The 23984-nt window shown below is 45.1% G+C and overlaps 1 protein-coding gene across 1 annotated transcript in view; it reads left to right on the forward strand.

Moving 5' to 3' along the window:
• Nucleotides 1-6237: 6237 nt before the first annotated feature.
• The window catches only part of LOC107120700 (vomeronasal type-2 receptor 26-like), a gene marked incomplete at its 3' end in the record, with an annotated part of 19933 nt that continues 2186 nt past the window's right edge, over nt 6238-23984 (forward strand). The window contains exons 1-5 of the mRNA XM_015423469.1: nt 6238-6260; nt 7969-8260; nt 8552-8557; nt 14728-14931; nt 21729-21855. Coding sequence (XP_015278955.1) covers nt 6238-6260; nt 7969-8260; nt 8552-8557; nt 14728-14931; nt 21729-21855 — 652 coding nt within the window. The remainder of the gene's footprint in view (nt 6261-7968; nt 8261-8551; nt 8558-14727; nt 14932-21728; nt 21856-23984) is intronic.

Genomic DNA, 23984 nt, shown 5'->3' on the forward strand with positions numbered 1-23984 from the left:
GGCCTGGCCCCCTGTGCTGAAAGCTGAATCTGCAAAATAGGGGCAGTCACAGGTATGACGGAATTGTGGTATTCACTCTGTGGGTTGCAGAGAGCCACATTCAGAAATACTAGGATTGCCAGCTCTCGATAGGGAAATACCTGGAGATTTGGGGGTGGAACAGGGTTTAGGGAGGCGAGGGACCTCAGCAGGGTATAATGCCATAGTATCCACCTTCCAAAGCAGCCATTTTCTTCAGGGGAACTGATCTCTATAGTCCAGAGATCAACTGTGATGGTGGGAGATCTTCAGGCCCCAGTTGGGGGGTGGCAACCCTAAGAAATACCATCAACTAAGACAGCCATGGTCCCGGTCATGGTCCTTTTTGCTCCGCCACACTTGTGACCCAGCCGAATGTGATCAGATGCGACAGCAAGGAATCGGGGGTAGCATATTGTTGGCGCACGTTTTCGGAGCTCTTCATGTAGCGCTGGAGTGATCAGACAGAAGACGCCCATCTGTGGCCCGTCGCAAGCAGATAATACTGGTGTTTCTGCAGTAGCTTTGAACTACGGATCTTCAGCGGGATGCGATGGCTTGCCAACAGGTGCTGGTGTGATCGCACCCGTTAAATCCGCCCGGTATCCGTGAGTATCCCACGGCAACTTCTGTGTATGATCCGAGCCCAGGTCTACTTTTATCACCGGCATGAGGCCTTCATCTCAGGGTGGCTTAAAGCTTTTCTGTTCCTCTGGCAACAGCAATCTTAAGGTGGGAACCAACCACCAGCAACCATTCACATTGGGAAAGGGTCTTGCCCGCTTTCCTGAAATACAGCCTTTGTGCCACTGTGGTAACAGGTCTCAGAAGAGCCACAGGTATCACATCAAAGAGCTACATGTGGCTTTCAAGGGTTTTAAGGGAATCTCCCAACTTGTAGGAAAATACTGTGGCTTAAAAAAATGGTGTGTGTGGGGGGGAGGCACCAAGACTTATAAAAGTCAAAAGTTATGTCTGCACATAGGGAAATCCCCAGGCTTAGAGAGAAATCTTAGGGTGTTTTTTTAAAAAAAACACCACCACCACCAACATTTTGAGGCACAAAGACTTATAAAAGTCAAGTAATATCTACTCATGAACAGATGTAGTAAAAATAAATAAACAAATCACAGAATTAGGATGGCATTTTGAGTTGTCCTAAAAGCCCTAAACGGCTCATGAAAATGTGGTGGTGGAAGCCACCAGGAGTAGACTACAAGGGGAAACTAGAGAAGCCCTTCTGCCTTGCCTCCCTTTGACCACCCCCCCTTCTTCCACCTAGGAGGAGAGAAGGGATTGAATGGGCAGGGGGAGGTAGGAAAACAAACTGGCAGTACGGTGATGGGGGGGGGAGATGCAAGCGCTCCTGGATCTCTTTTTTATATTGTAATATTCTCTTCGTAGTTTCCCTGTAGTAATACATGATTGCCATAGCTATAGTTCTGGGCCACTATTGTGATATTTCCTCTCTGTGTTTTTGATACCTGTTATAAATTCTGATTATATGTTAATAAAGTAATCTGGAATGATATACTTCCATTTTTTTCCTTACATAATGTAACAATTCAGGTGGGTAGTCAAGCTGGTCTGAAGCAACAGAACAACGTTTGAGCAAAGTGGCCCCTTTAAGACCAACAGAGTTTAATTCTGGGTCTAAGCTTTTGCATGCTTTTTCAGATATCTGAAGAAGTGTGCCTGCACATGAAAGCTGATACCCAGAATTAAACTTTGTTGGTCTCAAAGGCATCACTGGGCTCAAACTTCGTTCTATAATGTATCCATGTGAGTAGGGTTGCCAGATCCCCCCTGGTTCCTGGGGGTTTCCCGAATTGGGGCAAAGCATGGAGTCTGATGATGTGTTGCATAAAGAATTGGGCTAATTTCTTGGTGGTCGGCACCTGCTTACAAGGAATGGAGTGTGCTTGTTTTGAAAACAAATAGACTACCACCAAGATAACAGTCTTTCCATGGCTAGGGGGTAAGTCTGTGATAAAGTCCATGGATATGATGGACCTTGGCCTCTCCGGTGTCTCTAATGGTTGTAACAATCCCAAGACCCGGGTGCCGCAAGACAGGGTGAGCTCCTGTCTCTAGTTCCAGCTCCTGCCAACCTAGCAGTTCGAAAGCAAGAAATTGCAAGTAGATAAATAGGTACCACTTCAGTGGGAAGGTAACAGCGTTCCGTGCGCCTTGGTGTTTAGTCATGCCGGCCACATGACCATGGAAACGTCTTCGGACAGCGCTGGCTCTTCGGCTTTGAAACGGAGATGAGCACCGCAACCCTAGAGTCGGATTCGACTGGCTTTCGAGCAAGGGAACCTTTACCTTTACCTTTAAACATGTTTGACAGGAGGACATGTATTTAGAGATGTCCCCTCACATTCGGGGCCACCAGAACTGTCTCTGGATCAAATTTAGTGTCTTTAAATACCCATAATGCACAGCTAGTTTATTATCATGCCCCATCAACATGATCTTCCCCCTCAAGTATTCTGGAACAGTTTGTTTCGCAGGCACCAACACTCATTCTCTTTCTGAGTGAGAGTCCCCTCCCTCTTGATGTCTGCTTTGTCATTATCAGAGAGGGCGGAGTTGAATTTCTCAGTCCAAGAGTCCACCTCTGCTGGCACCACCCCTTTCACCTGGCTGCATGTCATTTACTGCTCCTCCTAACTGGGTGGTTGTGAACATGGTATCCACTACTTCCTCTCATTGGCTAGCGTGTTGCAGGAGGTGGGATAGCACATCGGACAGGAAGTTTGACTTCCCCAAGAGGTGCTTAAGGGTGAAACAAAACTTAGAGAAAAACTCTGCCCACTGCAACTGTTTAGTATTCAGGCACCACAGAGCTTTGAGGACTTCCAAATTTTTGTGATAAGTCCAAACCTCGAAACTGACCCACGCCCCCTCTAACCAAGTGGTTAAGGCGAAGTTGATGGCGGCGGCTTCCTTATCCCACAGTGCCCAGTTCTGCTCAGTGCTTGAGATGTTTTTGGACATGTAAACCAATGGGTGCAGGTTCCCCTCCTCTCCTGTCTGTAGGATTGCACCCCCATGGCCACATCCAAAGCAGCTACCTGTATCACAAATTGCTTAGTCTCATTGGGGGTGGTGCAAAATGGGTTCTGAAGTGAACAATGTCTTTAAGTGTCCAAAAGCTTTCTGGCACTTGGGAGACCAGGGCAGGTGGCTGCTCGCCTTCCAGCATTCTGGTCCCTTCCTCTTCATTTTCAGGAGATTGGTGAGGGGAAGGGGGACCTGGGTGAAATTAGGGATGAATGGGTGATATAAATTGGTGAACCCCAGGAAGGATTGTAGTTGGTGCCAAGTCTCTCTGTGTGTGTGGGGTCCCACCCCACCCCACCCCACCACATCCTGAATTTTCTTGGGGTCCATCCAAGAATATAGTGTTACTAGTATTAATCTCATATTTGTTTGTATGTTGGTTTGTCATGTTTTGTCTGAAAATAATGAAAATAATTTTTTTTAAAATGAAAGAACTAAGGATTTTGGCGGTAACACAGATATAGGTAATTCAAACAAAGCCCCTCCTAAGAAACCAATCATACTTCTCAGCCATCCCACCTAGCCGTTGCATTCACCACCACCACCATCTGGGAATATATGACCCCCCCCCATATCTACAATAGCAAGCTGGCACCAAAGGCTTCAAGGTCGTTCCTCTGAACATCTTTAAGAAAGTTACAGCCTCTACGATAGTGGTTCACACACTCAGCATTCACTCCCTCCCCTCAGGAATTTCCCTTCCCCCTACAACCATGGCAAATGAAGCAGAGCATGGCAAACAAAGCAGAGGGGTTTGGTTGGAAGGCGTGAATGGGGGCACATTTCCTGAACCTTGTGTATGCTGTTTTGAGACTAAGGTTGCCAACAGGATGGGGGGGGGTAAGTCTTGTCCCTCCTCCCATATGAACCTCACCTTCCACTCCAATCACTTTTGGAGGCCCTCCTTTGGGTGCCCCTGCTGTCTGAACCTAGACTTGTGCCATCTTGAGAAAGGGCCTTCTTAGTCATGGCACCAAAATTTTGGAACTCCCTCCCGAAGGAGATTCATCTATCTCCCGTTATTGTTGTCATGATCTGCCAGAGGGTGGAGACTTTTGTTTTGTTTTGTTTAGCATACCCACAACTGAGCGTAGTTGCCCTTCCTCCCCGGTTTTGCTGTAATGTGTGTTTATATGTTTTCACTGAATTATTGCATATAAGAACATAAGAACATAAGAGACGCCAAAGGCCCATCCAGTCCCACACTCTGTCACACAGTGGCCAGAAATACCAGTGCCATCAGGAGGTCCATCAGTGGGGCCAGGACATTAGAAGCCCTTTCACTGTTGACCCCCCCCCCCCAAGCACCAAGATGACAGAGCATCACGTGCCCCAGTCCCTATCTATACCTTGTGGCTAATAACCACTGATGGACCTCTGCTCCATATGCTTATCTAATTCCCTTTTGAAGCCGTCCATGCTTGTAGCCGCCACCACTTCCTGTGTTAGTGAATTCCATGTGTTAATCACTCTTTGGGTGAAGAAGTACTTCCTTTTATCCTTTCTAACCCGACTGCTCAGCAATTTCATTGAGTGCCCACGAGTTCTTGTATTGTGAGAAAGGGAGAAAAGTACCTCTTTCTCTACCTGCTCTATATAAACTTTTTGGCCAATTCCCTATTTAGACAAATGTTGAATTCAATAACATTATGATCACTGTTCCCAAGCGGTGCAATCACTTTTACATCTCTCACCAGGTCTTGAGCATTACCAAATCAAGGATCACCTCTCCCCTGGTAGGTTCCGTGACCATCTGCTCCTTAGCACAATCATTTAGAGTGTCTAGAAACTCAATATCTTTTTCTTGACTAGAACACATATTGACCCAATCAATGTGTGGGTAGTTAAAATCACCTATTATGACACAGTTTTTTGTTTAGCTGCTATCTTTAATTCATTCATCATTTTATAATCCTCCTCTATCTTTTGATCTGGTGGGCGATAACAAACTCCCAGTGTTAAATTTCCTTTTGGGTCCACTATTTCAACCCATAGAATTTCCAGAAGCGAATCCAATTCTCTTAGCCTCTCAATCTTTCTGGACTTTATACCCTCTCTGACATAAAGAGCCACCCCACCTCCAACCCTTCCCCCCCTGTATTTACACTTTATTAAAAAAAATTAATGTTGAAATGTTTTAACGTTCTGAAGTTTGCCACTTTGAAGACCCGGATACAAAAGTAGCACAGAAATGTTTTGAAGAAACTTTTCAATGATGTCAGTTGAATAAAATGACATGATAATTGCTTGTAGGTCAAACTGATATTAAAGGGTCAACTAGAGAGATTGATTTAAAAGCTGGCATACCTACCAGTCTCAGTGAAGGAAGAAAGACTGGATACAAATAAATAGACTCATATTGAAACTGTTCTCTGCATTTCTATTTATTTATTTATTTTATTTATATTTAAATTTATACCCCGCCCTACCCCGAAGGCTCAGGGCGGCTTACAGGGCACTAAGTGAGAACTTTCAATTTTGTAAGAAGTAAGAACATTCAATTTTGACCCCATCAAAAACTTACAGGGCACTTTCTGAGAACTTTCCCCCACTAAGCACCAGTTTAACATTAACTGTCCCATAGCAAAGTATGACATGACTTTGGTGAACTTTTGAAAACATGTTTTCTCCTTCTGTGCACCTGCATACGCGGCCACAAAGAGAGTCTCGGGCTTTGGGGACATGATTATTTCACCTGTAATTATCCAAATCATTGTGTTGATTGTTGCTCCAGCCAAAGCCTGGTGGGTTTTCCAGAGGTCTTCTTCAGAGATTGGTAAGAAAAACACTGAAATCCATTGTAGCAACTGATTATTCCTTGTCCTCAGTTTCGAAAGATGCCTATATAAACTTTTCTTCTCCTCAGAGTTAGGGCTGGCATTTAGAAAAGGCATAGCTGGTCTGTGTCAGTCTGATGCTAGATGCTATCTCTGTTCACGCCAAAGCTAGCTATGAGGTCTTCATCTCTAAAGTCAGACACAGTATGAGGCTTGGAAGGGAGTTTTGACCTCTGTCCAGGCAGCTTCTTCTGCCAATGCTCTTGATTGGATACAGGACTAATAGAAGGAATGAATCTACTGCTTGCCCGTGCCCAAAATGCTGCTGCTGCTTCTACTGCTTCACTTGTCTTGTTGGGTCCCAGTGAAACAAGAAATGGATCTTTCAGGTCTACGAAGGTATCCAAATAATTATTACAGACCAGGAGATTACCTCATTACTGGGGTTGTACCTACGAGAACACTTGTGTACCCATCACATACATTCGATTTTGACCCCATCAAAAACTTCTTTCCGTAAGTCTTGCTTGATTTGTTCCCAGCTGCTTCTGGTTGCTAGTAAAGTCTATAGATTGATTAACCCCACAGAAGACCGAGAACATTTCTGCTGCTCTCTTTCCCATTTCCCTTTAGCTCCGAAGGGGGCTTTGCAGTGTGATGAGGAAAACAAGAGGATTCACCCAGAAAGTTACAAATGACATAAGCTGTGGCACAGAGCATAAGAACAGCTATGCTGGATGAGACTAGAGGCTGATACTTTGCTACAATGTTGCCTCCTAGCACAGGTTTTCAGAGGTTTCCTTCCTCTGGATATGGAGCTTCCCTTTACTCACCATGGCTAGTAGCCATTGAGGAACCTCTCCTCTCCATGAATACATCTACCTCCCCCTTCAAGCTATCTGTGGCCTTTACGACCTCCACTAGCAGTGGATTCCACAATTTAATTACTTGCTGTAAGAGAGAATTTCCTTTTCTCTTTCCTTTACCTCTTACCTGTCAACTTCATGGGCTTATTAGCTTCTTTCTAGAGCCCTGAATGTCGCAGTTAGAATGTCAAACCAGAATCTGGGAGACCTCCGTTCATAGCCCCATTCTGCCATGGGAAATGGCTGTTTGGCTTTGGGCCACCCAGGTTTATGGATTTCTAGGCTATTTGGATCCTCCTGGAACTATATGAGTCCACTCCATGATGAATGCATGTCAAGTTTGACTATGAAATTATAATACAACAGGAGTGAGACACATTGACATTTTTGGGACTTAACTTTTCTGTACCTTTGTGGTTATATTTTTCTGCATTTGGGTTGTTTCTTGTAAGAATACTTAGGCGCCATCCAGTTACTGACAGTGAACATGGCATTAATTATATATATATATATAGTTCACTTTAAGTGATTTCAACCAGCGGTCTCTTGTGTTTTGCCACCAATGTGATGCAGAAGTAGTCTAGGCTCCTTGGTAAATGCTGTGTCCTTACATTCAGCTGTGAAATATTAGAGATTCTGTAAGGATGCTCTGTCATCTCTACTGAGCTTCCACCTCCTTCCACATTCCACACGAGAGCCAGCTTGGTGTAATGGTTATGAGTGGTGGTTTCACCCCCCAGTCCTCCACATGAAGCTAGCTGGGTGATCTTGTGCCAGAACTCTCTCAACCCCACCTACCTCACAGGTTGCCTGGTGTGGGGAGAGGAAGGGAAAGCCAATTGTAAGCTACTCTGAGACTCCTTTGGGTAGTGAAGAGTGGAGTATAAAACCAAATCATCATCATCTTCTTCTTCTTCTTCTTCTTCTTCTTCTTCTTCTTCTTCTTCTTCTTCTTCTTCTTCTTCTTCTTCTTCTTCTTCTTCTTCTTCTTCTTCTTCTTCTTCTTCATCATCATCATCATCATCATCATCATCATCATCATCATCATCTTTGTCTTCATCTTCTTCTGGAAACAGAATGCTTCTCTAAATGGACCTTTAACCTCATCTGACCAGGTCTTTAAAAACATAAGCACAAAATTTTGTCTACCCTCCGAATAGTTGATTTGTTTTTCACTGATGAAGCAGGCCTCATCTTAGTATTTTGATTCTGGTTGATGTGTGCTATTATGTTCCCTGCAGGATTGTGGAAAAGAACTACCAGCATGTCCTGGCCTTGTTGCTTGCCATCGATGAGATCAATGCCAATCCCCAGCTCTTACCTAATATATCTCTGGGCTACAGCATATATGAAAACTGTTTCAGCTCAAGGATGACTTATGAGGCCACGATAGACCTGCTCTCTACAGGGCACTGGATGGTTCCTAACTTCAGGTGTGGAAGGCAGGACAATCCATTGGCAGTTATTCAAGGAGGGGACTTTCATGCCTTTTCCCAGATGGCGACAATGTTAGGCATCTACAAACTCCCTCAGGTACAGAGAACAATGGGGGATGGGGGCAAGCACATGATGTTCAAACTCTGCCTGTGGTAACTGCAGTCTTATAGGGTTACCAGATGTCCTCTTTTTATGTTCATCCTCGTTTGGGCTCTTTTTAAAAACCTGAGGAGAATGTCTTCTTTCTGGGTTGGAGGGTTAGGGATATTCCTAGTTAGTAGCAATTACCACAGCTTAATTGTAGGAGTATTTCAAGTGAGATTTCTCATAGTGATCACTTGTTTGAAGTAAACAGTTGGGAAATACGTCCTCTTTTTTGCTTTTCAGAATATGGTAAGTCTTATTAATGTGTGACGCTGGGCTCATGGAACAGGCAAGCTATGTAATCATGTTCTCATTGCTGGAATTATCTGTCAGCATCTCCTCAAGAAAGCTGTGGTAAAAAAAAATCTCTTTAGAATATCAAGAAACATTTTCTCTCTTTAAGATCCTCTAGAAAAGTGAGGGCTGGGGCAGGGGGCTTTTTGTTTTTTGTTTCTTGGGGCTCAAAAAGGGACAATTGAGTATTTGGGCAGTGGGGGTATGTAAAAAGTCATTTGAGGGGGAAATTTCTTTTTTCAGAATGGTCAGTGAAACGGAGTTAATTCCACTATAGCAATATTAGCTTCTTAGCTATTTTATGAAAGGCATGAGTTCCTCCCCCCCCCCACATACATTGTTGCTGTTACATCCTCATTTTTATCACAGACTTGTTAGTTGCTAATTTCAATTGTTATTTTATTTTCTCCTACTCGCCAGTGAGCAGAAAGAAAATACCTTTGAGTGTAGTAGCCTGCCTTCCAAATACTGGATATAAATGTTTTCATTGAGCAAATTAAAAAAATAGAATGGAAAGGTTCAGACTTTGTAAATATATACAAAAGAGTACTATTTTATGTCCTAACTAAGTTATATGTAATGTGCTTGCTGCAGTGCTTCTTCAAATGGAGTATATAGGGAGAGGCTATTTTTATTGGCTTCTCTCCCCAACCAACTCCCTAAAGCCACTTGAAAAGCCACTCCTGTTGAGTTCCATGCCACGGATGAGCTGTTTTTCCTTAAAGGAAACCAGAAAGACAACGGTGTTTATCCCAAGGTGCCCTTGCAATGTTATGGATAGAGTTGCCAACTCCGGGTTGGGAAACACCTGGAGAGTTTGGGGGTAGAGCCTGGAGAGGGTGGGGTTTGGGGAGGGGAGGGAATTCAGTGGGGTATAATTCCACACAGTCCACCTTCCAAAGTGGCCATTTTCTTCAAGGGAGCTGGTCTCTGTCGTCTGGGGATCAGTTGTAATCCTAAGAGATCTCCAGCTACCATCTGGAGGTTGGCAAACTTACGAATGTCTCATTTGTTTATTTAAAATATTTATGTCCCACCTTATTTCCTTGGACTCAAACTAGCTAACAAAGCAATAATAAGTTGTGCAGAATACAAACCACTGAAGCCTGTTAACAGGCAAAAACAATGCACAGATTTAAAAAACATACTGCTAAATCCACTGAGACAGTTAACCCTTCTCCAGTTGGTTTCTGGAAATGTCTTGCATGCCCTCCTAAGTGCAGGTGATGGAAGGTGCCCCCTGTGCCTCCACTCTGGTTCGACATTCCAGACTATGACCTATCGCAGAGAACACCTGTGACCTAGCCAATGCAGTATGGACAATCCTAAGAGGGCGAACTACAAGGTTTTCTGAGGAGAAGAAGAAGAAGAAGAAGAAGAAGAAGAGATTCATTACCCAAAGGATTCTCAGAGCAGCTTACAAACTCCTTCCCCTTCCCCTCCCCACAACAGACACCCTGTGAGGTGGGTGGGGCTGAGAGAGCTCTGACAGAAACTGCTCTTTTTCAAGGACATCTCTTATCAGAACTACGGCTTGCCCAAGGTCATCCAGCCAGGTGCGAGTGGAGGAGTGGGGAATCAAACCCGGTTCTCCCAGATTAGAGTCCGCACACTTAGCCTACCTCATGTGTACATGAGCACATGATGCTGCCAGGGGTCATTTCGTAGAAAAAGAGGTGGAGGAGCTCATTAGCATAACTTATTAGCATAATTTATTTGCATATGCCACACCCCCTGACATCACCGGAAGTGTGTCAGAAGGCAACACCCACCGCTCAGGCTCCACTGGACTGTTTTGGATTGCTAGCTATTGGGGGGGGGGGGGAACGTGCAGATCTGTCCTCGCAGAGGAGGGAGAGCTTGTACCTGAATAAAACTTGGTCTTAAAGGTGCCACTGACTGTTTTGGGCTAGGGGGGCAGGGGGGGCTCTGCAGCTTACCTGGCTGCTTCTTGCTCTGACTGAGGGCTGCTGGGAGCAGGGGGTGGGGCTTGTTGCATGTGCCCGCCCCCTGGGCTCTTTACTGCCGGAACTCTGCTCCTGCACCCTCCTGCAGGAAATGACCCCTGATCAAGTTATATACTGCCTTATACTGGATCAGAGCCTTAGTCCATCAAAGTCAGTATTGTCAGTCAGGATCTCAGGTGGAGGTCTTTCACATAACCTGGTCCTTTCAGCGGGCGATGCCGGGGATTGAACCTGGGATCTTCTGCCTGCAGAGCAGATGTTCTATCACTCAGCCACGGCCCCTCTCCTCTCACAGGGTTGCTATTGTGAGGATAAAATGGGGGAGAGGAGACTGAGGAAAGCCACGCTGGGTTCCCACTGCACAGAAAGGCAGGGTATAAATAAATAATTTAAAAAAATATATAACTTTCAATGCCTGAACATTATTTCCAGCACTAAATGTCAGTTCCTCTTTTTAACTAGCTCACGTATGGTTTTGTCAACCATATTATAAATGATAAAATCCAATTCCCTTCTTCCTACTGGATGAGCCCCAACGAAGCCCCGCAATATACGGGGATAGTCAAGTTGCTCCTCCATTTCAGATGGATTTGGGTCGGCCTCATTTCTCCCTGTGATGATGGAGGTGATAGATTTGTGAGAACCATGAAGATGCTCTTCTCTGAGAGTGATATTTGCATAGCCTTCACTGAGAGGATTCCAAAACTGCATTCAGACTATAGTTCTGAGGTGTTCCAAAAACGCTTGCTCCTCTTCTTTGCACACGTTACACAGAGGAGAGCCAATGTGCTAATTTATTATGGGGATGCTGATTCGATGCTTGTGCTGCCACTCTTGCTAATGCAAATGGAAGAACAAATGGGCATTGCCATAGGGAAAGTTTGGGTCACAACAGCTCTGTGGGGCTTCACTTTAAGCATGTCTTTTGCCTATTGGGATATCAAATGGTTCCATGGAGCTTTGTCCTTTACAGTCCAAGCCGACAAGAAGTCCGTATCCCAGGATCTTTTTTTGATTCAAGATAACACTCTAATGGAGCATTTTTGGTCAGGCATATTTGATTGCTTCACTCCCAGCCTTACTTGGTCAAGGAAGACCTGGAGGAGATGCAAGCAGAAGGAAAGGTTGGATGGCTTCCCCCCAGCTTGGCCTGAGGACGTATCTGCTGAGAGCGATACTATTTACAACTCTGTCTATGTTGTGGCACATGCCTTCCATGCTATGGTCACGTCCACATCTAAACGCAGGGTAAAGGTTAAAGGAGAGAGACCGGACCTGCAGCATATAGAGCCATGGCAGGTAAGAGAAGGGGAATCCATGGAAACTGTAGCTGAAACAAGCAGTGATTGTTTTATTTCAGGCACTAATTCTTTTGCATTAGGCTCTCAGTCAGGATGGTTCAAAACTAGGTTTGGATTGTTGTAACGTGCTTTATGTGGGGCTGCCTTTGAAAAGCAGCTCACTGGGTTTAAAACTAAATCAGTTGACAATGACAAAATACATAAAGAAAGCAAAAACTACAAAGCTTGTTTCCACAGCGGGCATCTGCCTTAGCTGATGCCAAGTCTATAAAAGAAGGGTAATCTTATAAAAACAAAGCAATTAAATAATGAGGTGCTTTAAAAAAAAACCCTCAAATTCTTCATCCATGGAAGAGTTCTCTTATTGTATCTCATGTTCTAGTTCTCCATCGGGTAAATATATCCACTTTGTAAACTCGGACCCTTCCCCATCGGCACATTTGCGGGCTGCTCACATCAGAGCTGGGATGGAGTACACCCGCCTGCAAGTTGCCAAAAACCGGAAGAGTTCTCTTGTTGTATCTCATGTTCTTTTTCTCCATCTGGTAAATATATCCACTTTGTAAACTGACTTATTTTAGTTCCTTAGAGATAATTCTGAAGGCAACTCCCTGAGGGAGCTAAGGTTCTTTGACTTGTGTGGCTAGCCAATACACCCCACAGTGAGACAGACAATTCCAGGCAGTAAAGGGTTGGCTAAAAGTTTTATTCGAATAAGGGACACATACAGCCAAAAATTCAGCTCAGCTGTCCAGTGAGTAACAGCAGGGATCTTGCTTATATGGTTTTCTTGCTCCTCCGAACTTTACATCATTGTTGACATCATTTGCACATGCTCAGTTTGGTTCTCTTTGTTTGAACAATCATTTATCAAGTGTTTGACAAGCAATAGGCTACCTGGCTGGGTTTCAGCCTTACAATACAGGTGTTCATCTCATTAAAAATGATGAATACATCTTGGCCATTCTCCCAGACTTGATTCACCTTCGAATGAACTTTTCAGGCTGAGTTCATTCTTAGTACAAATCTATTGGGTTTGTTACAAAAATGGTTTGATACATGTATATAAAAGTATAAAGGCACTCTTAATAGCATTCTGTGAACTATTTCTATTATTGAATTATGGAAGATACAAAATTATAGCACTCTTTTAAAAATTAAACTCATTATATGCACTTTCTAATGTTTCAGAATAGCCTATAACATGAAGCTTTTGTAGATATATTGAACCCACCTATTTTATTGAATGTTATAGTTTTTTTAGTCTAAATTAAAACGTCTGGACGTTTCCAGTTTCCGCTTGTTAGTAGTTTGCTAGTCTTAAGCACAGTTCCGTATTAGAGAATTAAGAATTTAACTAATTTTCTCTTTTTTATAAACTTTCAGAAATATTTTATACCATAAACTTTCATTCTCAGCCATAAACAAAATATGAAGTTGTATTTTAATTTCTAAAAACACACAGCAAGTCAGAAGAGGGGTTTTCCTCTCTCTTACAGTACAGTACAGTTACCCCTTTGTTCCCCCAATTAGGCTTTTCTAGCCTCATCTTGAACAATTATTCCTAGTTCTCTTTGAAGCAGAGAGTTTGATCATAAATCTCCATTATGACAGATCATTATTGCTGAATGGTACCATTCTAATTAAAAAGTTGATGTAAGAACACCTGCTTCTACAATTCTGCTTAGTGGTGAACCATTTGTCAGCTTACTTCTGAAAAATCCCAAAGTTTTATCTGGAAATCCAGCAATAATCTTCTACAATTCCATCAAGTAGTGTTTTAATGGTCAATGAAAACACTACACCAGGGTTCCCCAACATGGTACCCAGGAACACCATTGTACCCACCATTACTTCCATAGACACCTGTAGCAATTTTTGAGAACATGGGTGGGGCCATTGTAAGGCAGGGCTTGTTAGTGGCTGCCTTCATTCAAATGAAAGTGTTTCCATTGGAGGATGAGGAGTCTGGTAAGAACGGGGCTTTCCTTAGTCAGTCCGTGGTTCCACTCCTCCAGGTTTTTCTTCTTCCCTGGTGGTGTGAAGAGTGAGTTATTCTGTTTGGCTTCGACTCCTGTGGCAGCCATTTTGAGTCTGGCTCCATTTCCTGTGGCAGCCATTTTGAGTCTGGCTCCATTTCCTGTGGCAGTCATTTTGAGTTTGGCTCCATTTCCTGTGGCTGCTATCTTGGGGTGGCATTCACCACCCCCTTTCAAATTCCAAAGGTGCCCACAGGCTCAAAAAGCTTGGAGACCCCTGCAAATCTGGTTTTTTCCTGGTATATCTAAGCATACTGGGTTGTAGAATTGTTTATGAGGCATTGATTTTTCTGCATTTTTTTTTACAACAATACATCTTGTCTGTCGTATTTCATCAGCAGTAGCTTCTAGGACCAAAGGGTTGAATCCCACTTTCCACTGTCCAAAGGAGACTTCCCCCTCTTTCATCAAAGGAAGGAACCCTGTGCGGGAGGAAAATCCCACCATTTGGAGGAGGAGGAGGGGGAGATTGGATTTATACCCTGCCCTTCACTCTGAGTCTCAGAGTGGCTTACAAACTCCTTTCCCTTCCCCTCCCCACAACAGACACCTTGTGAGGTAGGTGGAGCTGAGAGAGCTCTGAGAGAACTGCTTTTTCAAGGACAGCTTTGACAGAACTATGGCTTGCCCAAGGTCATCCAGCAGCTGCAAGTGGAGGAGTGGGGAATGAAACCTGGTTCTCCCAGATTAGAGTCCGCACACTTAAGCACTATACCAAACTGGCCCTTGCTTGCATAACAGACCTGTGGGATCCAGACCAAGGACTGCATCAGAGTCTGTCAGAGAAATTGAATTGGGGCCTTTTGTCTCTTTGATAGCTTCATCCTTTTCTAAGAGGCGTCCTCTTTAACAGTACAACCACGGATGAGGTGCGTTTCAATGAGGACGGGGAACTGGTAGCTAACTATGACATTGTGAACTTGGTCACATCCTCCAACCAGACGGCCAGGAGAATGAAAGTGGGGAGGCTGGAGACCCAAGCTTCTTCTGGCTTAGAGCTGACCATTCGTGAAGAGGCCTGCGTATGGCCCAGCTGGTTTAACCAGGTGGGAGATCAATTTGTATTGTATTGTACAAGCCATATAAACTATAGGTAAATCCAAACAACAAGGGGAAAAGAATAGTGTCACAGAAGTCCCAAATATACAAATTCCACTAGTAGAAAATACCATCAAAGATTGCCAAAACGACTTCCGGTTTAAGCATTTCGCCACTCAGATGCGTCCCGTCTCACTCTGATGGAGACGAGCCAAGACCTGGCTGACGGGAGGAGTCCGAGTTCATCCTGCACCCCCCCCAGGGTCTCTGTAGGAGACCCTCAGCCTGGGGAGCTGAGGAGAGCCTCTTCCAAGGCGACAGCCAAGGAATTGAGGCTCACCTTCTTCCCCGAAAGGTACCGTCGCCGCGGAGCCAGCATGGCACCCAGAAACAACTGCCGGAGCAAGCAATCATGATCAAACTTCTAAAAATGCTTCCAAAAGATCTCCAAGGCTCCAAACCGTGAGTTAAGCAAAGCTCAGGTCTAAAAAAGCGAACCAAACCTTGGTAGTAATTGGAAGTGCCTAAGTTTGAAGTGTAGGGGAGAAGAATTCAAGCACACACACCCCTTTTTGAGTAAACTTAATGGTTTTAAATCAGAAATAAAAAGACTTTGAGCTAAAACAAGCGCATAAGCAGCTCAGCGAATGCAAAAACTGCTAACGTATACAAAGTGGGACTAAATTGTACAACTTTTGCCTTGTTTTGGAAAACTTACTTCTTATTAATATTATGGCTGGGAAAGGATGGAGAGCGCCGGACAAAAAACTGGTGACTGGAAATAACATACCAACGACTCCTTCCCAGAACCAGGAAGTAACTAAAGACTTCTCTTCACTGCTAGCAAATGCACTGTGCCCCCTAATGGATCAGATGACTCTCAACACTAAGTTTGATAATGTTCAAAAACAGCTGAATCAAATGGATAAAAGAACCTCAGCAACTGAGAAAATGTTGAAAAAGATGGAAAATCAGACTGAGAGTATTAACAAAAGAGTGGATGAAGCAGAGAAGGAAAGATCCTTGGATAAAACACAACTAATACAGCTCCAGCTGGAAAGATCCATGTATGTTCTTTGCTTCCATGGGATCCTCGAAGAGAAAAACGAGGATTTAAAAGAACTTTTGGAGGCTGCCTTGGCCCCATTAATGTATTACAAACAAGAAGATTTAATAAATGAGATGGATGTGGCCTATAGGACTGATCTGGATTTTATAAAGAAAAACAAATTACGAGGGGAAACCTATCTGAAATTCACGAAATGATCTACCAGAGAACTGGTGCTAAAATCAACAATGGGAAAATCCCTAAAAATCAAGAATGAAGAAGTAAAATTTTTGAAAGAGATCCCTTTTGAAGTTAGAAAACGGAGGAAACTCTACAGGATGCTTACTCTCACTCTGCAAAAAAAGGGAATACCATATAGATGGTTATTCCCGGAAGGGCTGAGTTTCAATTTCCAGGGGAAAAAATACAAAATTGAATCTGTTCCAAAAGCGGAAAAATTCATGGACCAAGTGTTCAATACAAAAAAGAAGCAGAAGGAAAAGAATCTAAAACTGGATGGGGAGGAAGAAGAAGATGAATTCTACTCACAGGATTCAACAAGCCAAACTTCCACACCATCAGAATCATCTGAATCGGAGAAAGGAGCGGCAACCCCTAAACTCCAGAAAACAAAAAAACGCAGGAAGAGAAGAGTCTAGAACTAAGGCAATAGCATCCAAGGCAGTAATTGTGTTAAACTACTAAATATGTATTATAATAATGAAACCAAATCTTGATATAACGTGTTATATTAGGTTTAAAAACAATATTATTTAAACTATTCAGATCGTGACATGTATTAGTCTTTACCCTCTCCCCAAACCCAGTAGATGAAATAGATTAGAATTGTAGTATTCCTTCCCCTATCTAGTAGATTTATGTATTAGATTTCCTATACCCATCACCCATAGTAATAGTATTAGGGTGTTAGTATCCCTTCCCCCATCCAGTAACTGTAGTGTGTAAAAAATGCAAAAAAAAAATTCCACTTTGGGGGGCCAAAAAAAAAAAGATTGCTGAGCGGTCGGGTTAGAACGGATAAAAGGAAGTACTTCTTCACCCAAAGAGTGATTAACACTTGGGATTCACTGCCACAGGTAGTGGTGGCGGCTAGAAGCATGGACGGCTTCAAAAGGGAATTAGATAAGCACAAGAGGGGGACCCGCGATACTCGTGGGAGGGGGGGAGAGAAGAGCCCCGTCTCCTCCACCCCCCCCATCTCCCCGAGGTGGCAGGGGCAGCGTCAGTGGCGAGGCCGGTGTTCGCCCCCCCTGAGGCCGGTCTCCCCCCCTGCCCGCCCCCCCGCCCTGCCTGCCGGCTCCGGGGAGGGGGAGGAGGCGGCGGCGGCGAGGCCTCTCTTTTCCGCCCGCCCGCCCTTCCTACCCATCCACCCGGCCGGCCTGCCGGCTCCGGGGAGGAGGAGGCGGCGGCGGCTAGGCCTCTCTTCCCCGCCCACCCTTCCTACCCACCCACCCGGCCGGCCTGCCGGCTCCGTGGAGGAGGAGGCGGCGGCGAGGCCTCTCCTCCCCACCGGCCGGCCCGCCCTACCTACCTCCCCGCCCTTCAGCGTTCGCAGAGCATCTCCTGCGCACGCGCAGGAGACGCTCTTGCACTTTCGGGGGGATTTAAACATCCCCCCGAATTTTTTTTAACTTTTTTTATTTTTGTGCACATTTGGGGACTGCCCCACATGTGCACAAACCTCCCCCTGCCCCCCAAGTGCCCCCAAAGTGCAGATATAGATATCCGCACGGAGGGGGCAACTTGGGTATTAGTATAAGCATATGGAGCAGAGGTCCATCAGTGGCTATTAGCCACAAGGTATAGATAGGGACTCTGGGGCAAGTGATCCTTTGTCATCTTGGTGCTTGGGGCGGGGGGTCAACAGTGGGAGGGCTTCTAATGTCTTGGCCCCACTGGTGGGCCTCCTGATGGCACCTGGTATTTCTGGCCACTGTGTGATACAGAGTGTTGGACTGGATGGGCCTTTCGCCTGATCCAACATTGGCATCTCTTATGTTCTTATGAAGAGGAGATTGAGGGGGGACATGATTGCTCTCTTTAAATATTTGAAAGGATGTCATTTGGTGGTAGATTGACACCCAAGATCTCTACCAATAAAGGAGTCAAGCAAGAATGTGCGCTTGTGCCCCTCCTTTTTAATTTCTTCTTGAGAGATTTAGCTCTGTTCTTAAATCAAATGGATGGACATTGTCCAAAACTAGGCTCTGCCCATATACCAATCCTGTTATATGCAGATGACACGGTCCTGCTTTCTTGTACTCGTGTGGGTCTACTCTGACTTCTAAATAGCTGCCAGGTCTATTGTAAGACCAACCAATTAGAACTAAACTATGAGAAATAAAAAATCTTAGTTTTTGCAAAATCCAGGAAGCAATGCATATGGAGGATTGGTGACCATAAGCTCGAGCAAGTAAGATACTTCAAGTATCTAGGGCTTTATCTTCATCCCACCACAACTTGGACTCTTCAGCGCAGGACAGCAATTAACAACCTTAAGGCAAATGTTAATGCCCTCCTACGATTGTACTTTTCAGAGGGAGGGAACCAATTTGTGCCATCTGTGTCAAAAGTATTCAATTTAAAAATAGAGCCCCAACTACTTTATGGAGCCCCTGTGTGGATCGAGGCAGTTAATAAGTCAATTGAACAGGTGCATACGAGCTTTTAAAGAAAGATACTAGGTGTGTCCCACCTTGTGCCCCATACGAAGCCCTCTATCTGGAATGTGGTCAAAGCCTTATGTCTACAATAGTTATGACCTTCAAATATTGGGCCCAATTGTACTATAACTCTGATCCCACCAGCTATAGTTACCAGATGTTAACTGAGACTGAGGGTTCACCCTGGTTTTCCACTATAAAAAAAAACTGAGATCCTTGAATATCTCTCTTGAATCTATGCTGATGCTCTCTGAAAAGGAGGTGTTCCACAAAATAAGGACCAGATTACTGGAAGCAGAGTTGTGGTACTTGTATAATGCAGCCAATAACACTTGTTCTCCTCTGAACCACGGGATATTTCCCATAGTAGGATGCTTGCACAGCTATTTCTTTCAACTGCAATCTCCAAAATTGTGCAGAATTTTTACACTGGCGAAGCGTAATGTTTTATCCTCAGCAATTTTATTTGGAAGATTCCAGGGCATTCCCTTTGCCAACAGACAACAGCCCTTGCAGATGTGAAACTATTGAAACAGTGTACCGTGTGCTGTTTGAATGCTGCTATTACGCTGGTATTAGGCAACGAATTTTATCACCAATTTTGGGTAGTGTGTCAGATTGTTCCAGGCTGAACAAACTAACACTTCTGTTAAATAGCACTGAGGAAAACATAACTGAACTTGTGGCAAAGTTTTTAATAGCTGCTGCCTTGACACGTAGTAAAATTTTGCAGGTGCACAACGTAGGGTAATTTTTTAATGGAATTGTATTTTATGCAGAACCTGAATTTTATTTTTCAGATGTTATATTTTTACCTTTGTGAAAATGCCATTAAAGGAATTGTTTGTGTGTGAAAGATGTCATTTGGAGGAGGGCAAGGAGTTGTTCCAGTTGGCAGCAGAGGATAGCACCCAAAGCAATGGGTTTAAATGACATGCAGAAAGGTATCGGTTGGATATTAGGAAAAATGTTTTCGGAATCAGCTGCCTCGGGAGGTGGTTAGTTCCTCTTCACTGGCAGCTTTCAAGAAGAGGCTGGATGAATATTTCTCAGAGATACCTTAGGCTGGTCCTGCATTGGGCAGGGGGTTGGACTAGATGGTCTGTATGGCCCCTTCCAACTCTATGATTCTATGAAATGCTTCATTCATTCGTTCGTTCGTTCGTTCGTTCGTTCATTCATTCATTCATTCATTCATTCATTCATTCATTCATACTACACTAAGTATCATGCTTTATGACTGGGAAAACTCTGCTATATTAATCAAATATGCCAATAAAAACACGCTAATAAAAACAAGGTAAGCCAATTAAAACAGCAATAAAAAGGGATGGTAACAGGCTAGGCCTCAGGATAAGAGTAGACCATAAAACACCCATAAAGTACCCCTTGCTTAAAAAGCCCAGATACAGAGGAATGTTTGATCTGGCGTGAGAAGATGATTCCAAATGGCAGGCTATGAGTGGGATAGATATCTCATATATTTAAGACCCAAGATGGCCCCTCCCTGTGCTGATCAAAAAATTGACAAGTTTTGGGGTATACATTTATTATTATTAATTAATTTATTTTTATTTATATATACAGAGACTAAGGTAAAAGCAGCAGAAATATTTGTAAAGGCAAAAAGAAGATGATAGGTTTAAATTTTTTTTAAAAATCAGTAACAATAACTTCAGGTGGCTACTGTATTAACCCCAAAGAGGGCCTGACAATTGAAGGAAGCAAGTGTGTGTGGGAATGAAGCAAGGATGAAGAGAGGAGGGAGGGAAACCCAAAACTGTGGCAGCTGTATGTGTGTGTGTGGGGGGGAGGAAGAGCTGGGAGAAGCAGTTTGGGGGAGGAGGGGTGAAGGAGAGCCAGCAAAGTGAGGGGAGTAGGGTTGCCAGGTCACCTACTGTAGCAGGAGGCCTGTTGCCACCAACCCCCCAACCCCCACCTCTGCTTGGTAGGCTGCTGGGGGGAAGATGCAGGGAAACAAATCATCATTGTTCAACGGCATGATGATATTTTCGGGGCAAACCTGGAAGTGACATCATGCCACTCAAGGATTCAGCAGAAACTCTACATGTCATGGCTGGAGAGTCCTTGGGGAGAGCTTCAGAGACGGGCAGGCTTCAGGGCATCAGATTCTCCTGAGAAAACAGAGCACAGCTTTAGATAGAAGCTCCGGGGAGGTTACTTCACCTCTCCACCCCACCCCACCCCCACTTCTCCTCGCTCCTATACACAAGGGTCAGTGACTGTTCTCTATCTGGCTTTTCCTCCCTCTCAGCTCACCGTTTCTTGTTCGTCATAGCAGCGGAGGAGGATCCCTTGTCTTAAATCTTCCTGCCCCTCCCTCTTGCTCTTCAGAGGAGAGCGGCCATCGGATTGGCCAGTTCCCCGCCCCCATCTGTATGCTTCCAACCTTGTTCCTTCTGGTTGGGCCGGCATTGCTGGGGATGTTGGCTGCAACCTCCCATGTGACCTCCTTTGGCAGCCGGAGAACCCGGCTGGTCAGCAGGGCAGGAGTCCGGGACCTGCAGGATAACCCCCTGGGCTTCCTCCTGCCTCCTCCTTGCATCAAAAGGTTGGAACCCTGTAGCCCCTGGCCCTCGCAGTTGAGGTCAGGCCTGCCCTGCACATCCCCCATTGGTATGGGTTGCTTCCTCTGGATGTATTCTCTCCAGGGGGGGTTCCCAGGTTCCCTCGACCACAGGAGGGAGCGGCAGGAGGGGCTCTCTGGCCTCCCCTTTCTGACACAACAGTTTTATCATAGAGTTTTTACTGAGTCCTAGACAGGCGTAACATAACTTCCAGGTTCACCCTGGAAATGTCATGCTGTTCGGTGACGGTGCCACCCATGCCCCCGCACACTGAGCCACAGTCGCTCTGAGAAGGGGAAGCAGAGGAGAGAATGGGATTTCCTTTCACTGTGAATAATTCTTGTGGGTTGTTCTCTGGTATATCAAAATTTATGTTTACAGACACATGTGCCAAATGGGGACCACTGGTCTGACCCAGCAGGGCTCTTCCTACATTCTTGTGTTATGATTCTGTTCCCCAGACAAGGCCCCGCTCAACATGCTCTGAAAGTTGCAAGCCTGGAAGAAGCAAGGTGGTGCCAGAAGGACGGCTTGTTTGCTGCTATGATTGTGCTCTGTGCACGGAAGGGACCGTGGCCCTGCAAGCAGGTCAGTGGCCCGGAAGAAACCATGGGCATTGGTACAGTTTTTCCACCCTGAAAGCACTGGTAGAAAGTCTGGAGCTAGCTGGGTGACCTTGGGCCAGTCACGGACTCTCAGCTTAACATACCTCACGAGGTTGTTGAGAAGGTAAAATGGAGAAGAGAATTATGTGAGCCACTCTGAGTCCCCACTGGGGAGAGATGTCAGGAATAACTGAAGTGAATAAATCTGTTATGCATGCCATTCTCCAACAGTATACATGATTATTTGTTCATAGTGATATGATTGTGGAAGAAGAGGAGGAGGAGGAGGAGATTGGATTTATACCCCACCCTTCACCATCCAAAGGAGTCTCAGAGTGGATTACAATCTCCTTTCCCTTCCCCTCCCCACAACAGACACCTTGTGAGGTAGGTGGGACTGAGACAGCTCTGAGAGAACTGTGACTGGCCCAAGGTCACACCAGCAGCTGCATGTGGAGCAGTGGGGGAATCAAACCCAGTTCTCCCAGACTTGAGTCCACGCTCCTAACCACTACATCAGACTGGCACTCAAGATACTAATTCTTACGATGTTTTTAATGCGGTAGTAGGAAGAGCAAACAGAACCAGAGAGAATTCAATCTTTAAGTGATTTACAAAAACTATCTGAACATCAACCTCCAATGAAAGAGAAGTGTTCCCAATCGCATGGAAAGAGTTTTACCTGCACAGGCCCTATGTGTGCATTGCTGGTGCAACCCTACCCGGAACTGTGCATACATTGTATGCCCTTAGAATGTCTGTCCTATGGCTGTATCCTATATCTGAGCTTTTTTTTTTTTTTTTGGCTTAACAGCAATCAGAAGAGTAACTACCGTATTTTTTGGACCATAAGACTCACTTTTTCTTCCAAAAAAAGTGGGAGGAAAAGTGAGTGCGTCTTATGGACCGAAGGTTCAGAATATTTTTCCCCCTGTTTTCCTCCTTTAAAAACTAGGTGCGTCTTAAGGTCAGGTGCGTCTTATGGTCCGAAAAATACGGGTATTTCCTCATGTGTTCTGCTGTGCTCTTCATGTCTTGGATTTGGTTAGTTTCTGAATTGTGACTACCATTCAAGACTTGTTTTAACATGCTGCTTAAGAAACGTAGTAAAATACATACAGTGATGAAAAGAAAGAAAGAAAACTCAATGCCACTCGTCATTACAACCCAGAAGTTGTAAGACGAGCAAACTGCCTTGTATATCATCCAGAAAGGAAGACTATAATGAAGTAAATAAACTGGCTTCAGGGCATCAGTTGTCTCTCCTTTAATTCAGGGTCAAATCAGATGGTTCCTGGGAATTTTGTGTTTCAGTGATGGTTTAAAATCATACTTTCACATGTGTGGTGCCCTGCTTGGGACCAGGACCATGGTAAAAAAAGGAGTGGTAGGTAAAACAAGTAAGAAACTTGCATTCACAAATACAAATACAATACCTTTATTGGCATAAAAGATCAAATACAACATGCAGCATAGAGCCTCAAGATAGGCAACTTGCATTTATAATGAACAGCTAACCCAATATTATGTCTCCCTCAGAACTCATTGGCTGAACCCTCAGACTTAACACATAGAGGTTATAAATTTGTCCTCATTCAACCAGTTTATAAAAATTTAGATGGCAGGCATGGCCGGCTCGCCCGCTAGGCGAGCTAGGGGCTCGCCTAGAGCGCGCCGGCCCTCAGGGGCGCCAAACTGCGCCCCGCCCCCCCAAGCCCCGCTGCCGCCGCCCTAACCGGGCGATCACCGCCTCCCTCCTTCTCCTGCAGGCTCTCCTGTTCCTCCCCTGCGGCTGCCCGCCAGCTAGCCTCCGCCTCTTCAGGCTGCTGGGCGCTGGGCGCCGGGCGGGGAGGGGGGGAGTGGGAGCATGCTTGGAGGCAGGCGACCGACCGGGGGCAGCGGCGCTGTCCTGCCTGCCTGCCTGCCAGCCGGCCCGTCCTCCCTGCTCCCACCTCCGACTTTTCAGGCTGCCGGGCGGGGATGGGGGGGAGTAGAAAGCGCTCTCGGAGGCAAGGGGCGGCCCTCTCCTGCCTGCCTGCCTTCGCTCCTGCCGCCGCCTCTTCAGGCTGCCGGGCGGGGAGGAGGGAGCGCGCGACTAACCAACCGGCCAGG

Source organism: Gekko japonicus, unplaced genomic scaffold (genome assembly GCF_001447785.1).
Source record: "Gekko japonicus isolate JY-2015 unplaced genomic scaffold, Gekko_japonicus_V1.1 scaffold2304, whole genome shotgun sequence".
Classification (NCBI taxonomy): domain Eukaryota; kingdom Metazoa; phylum Chordata; class Lepidosauria; order Squamata; family Gekkonidae; genus Gekko; species Gekko japonicus.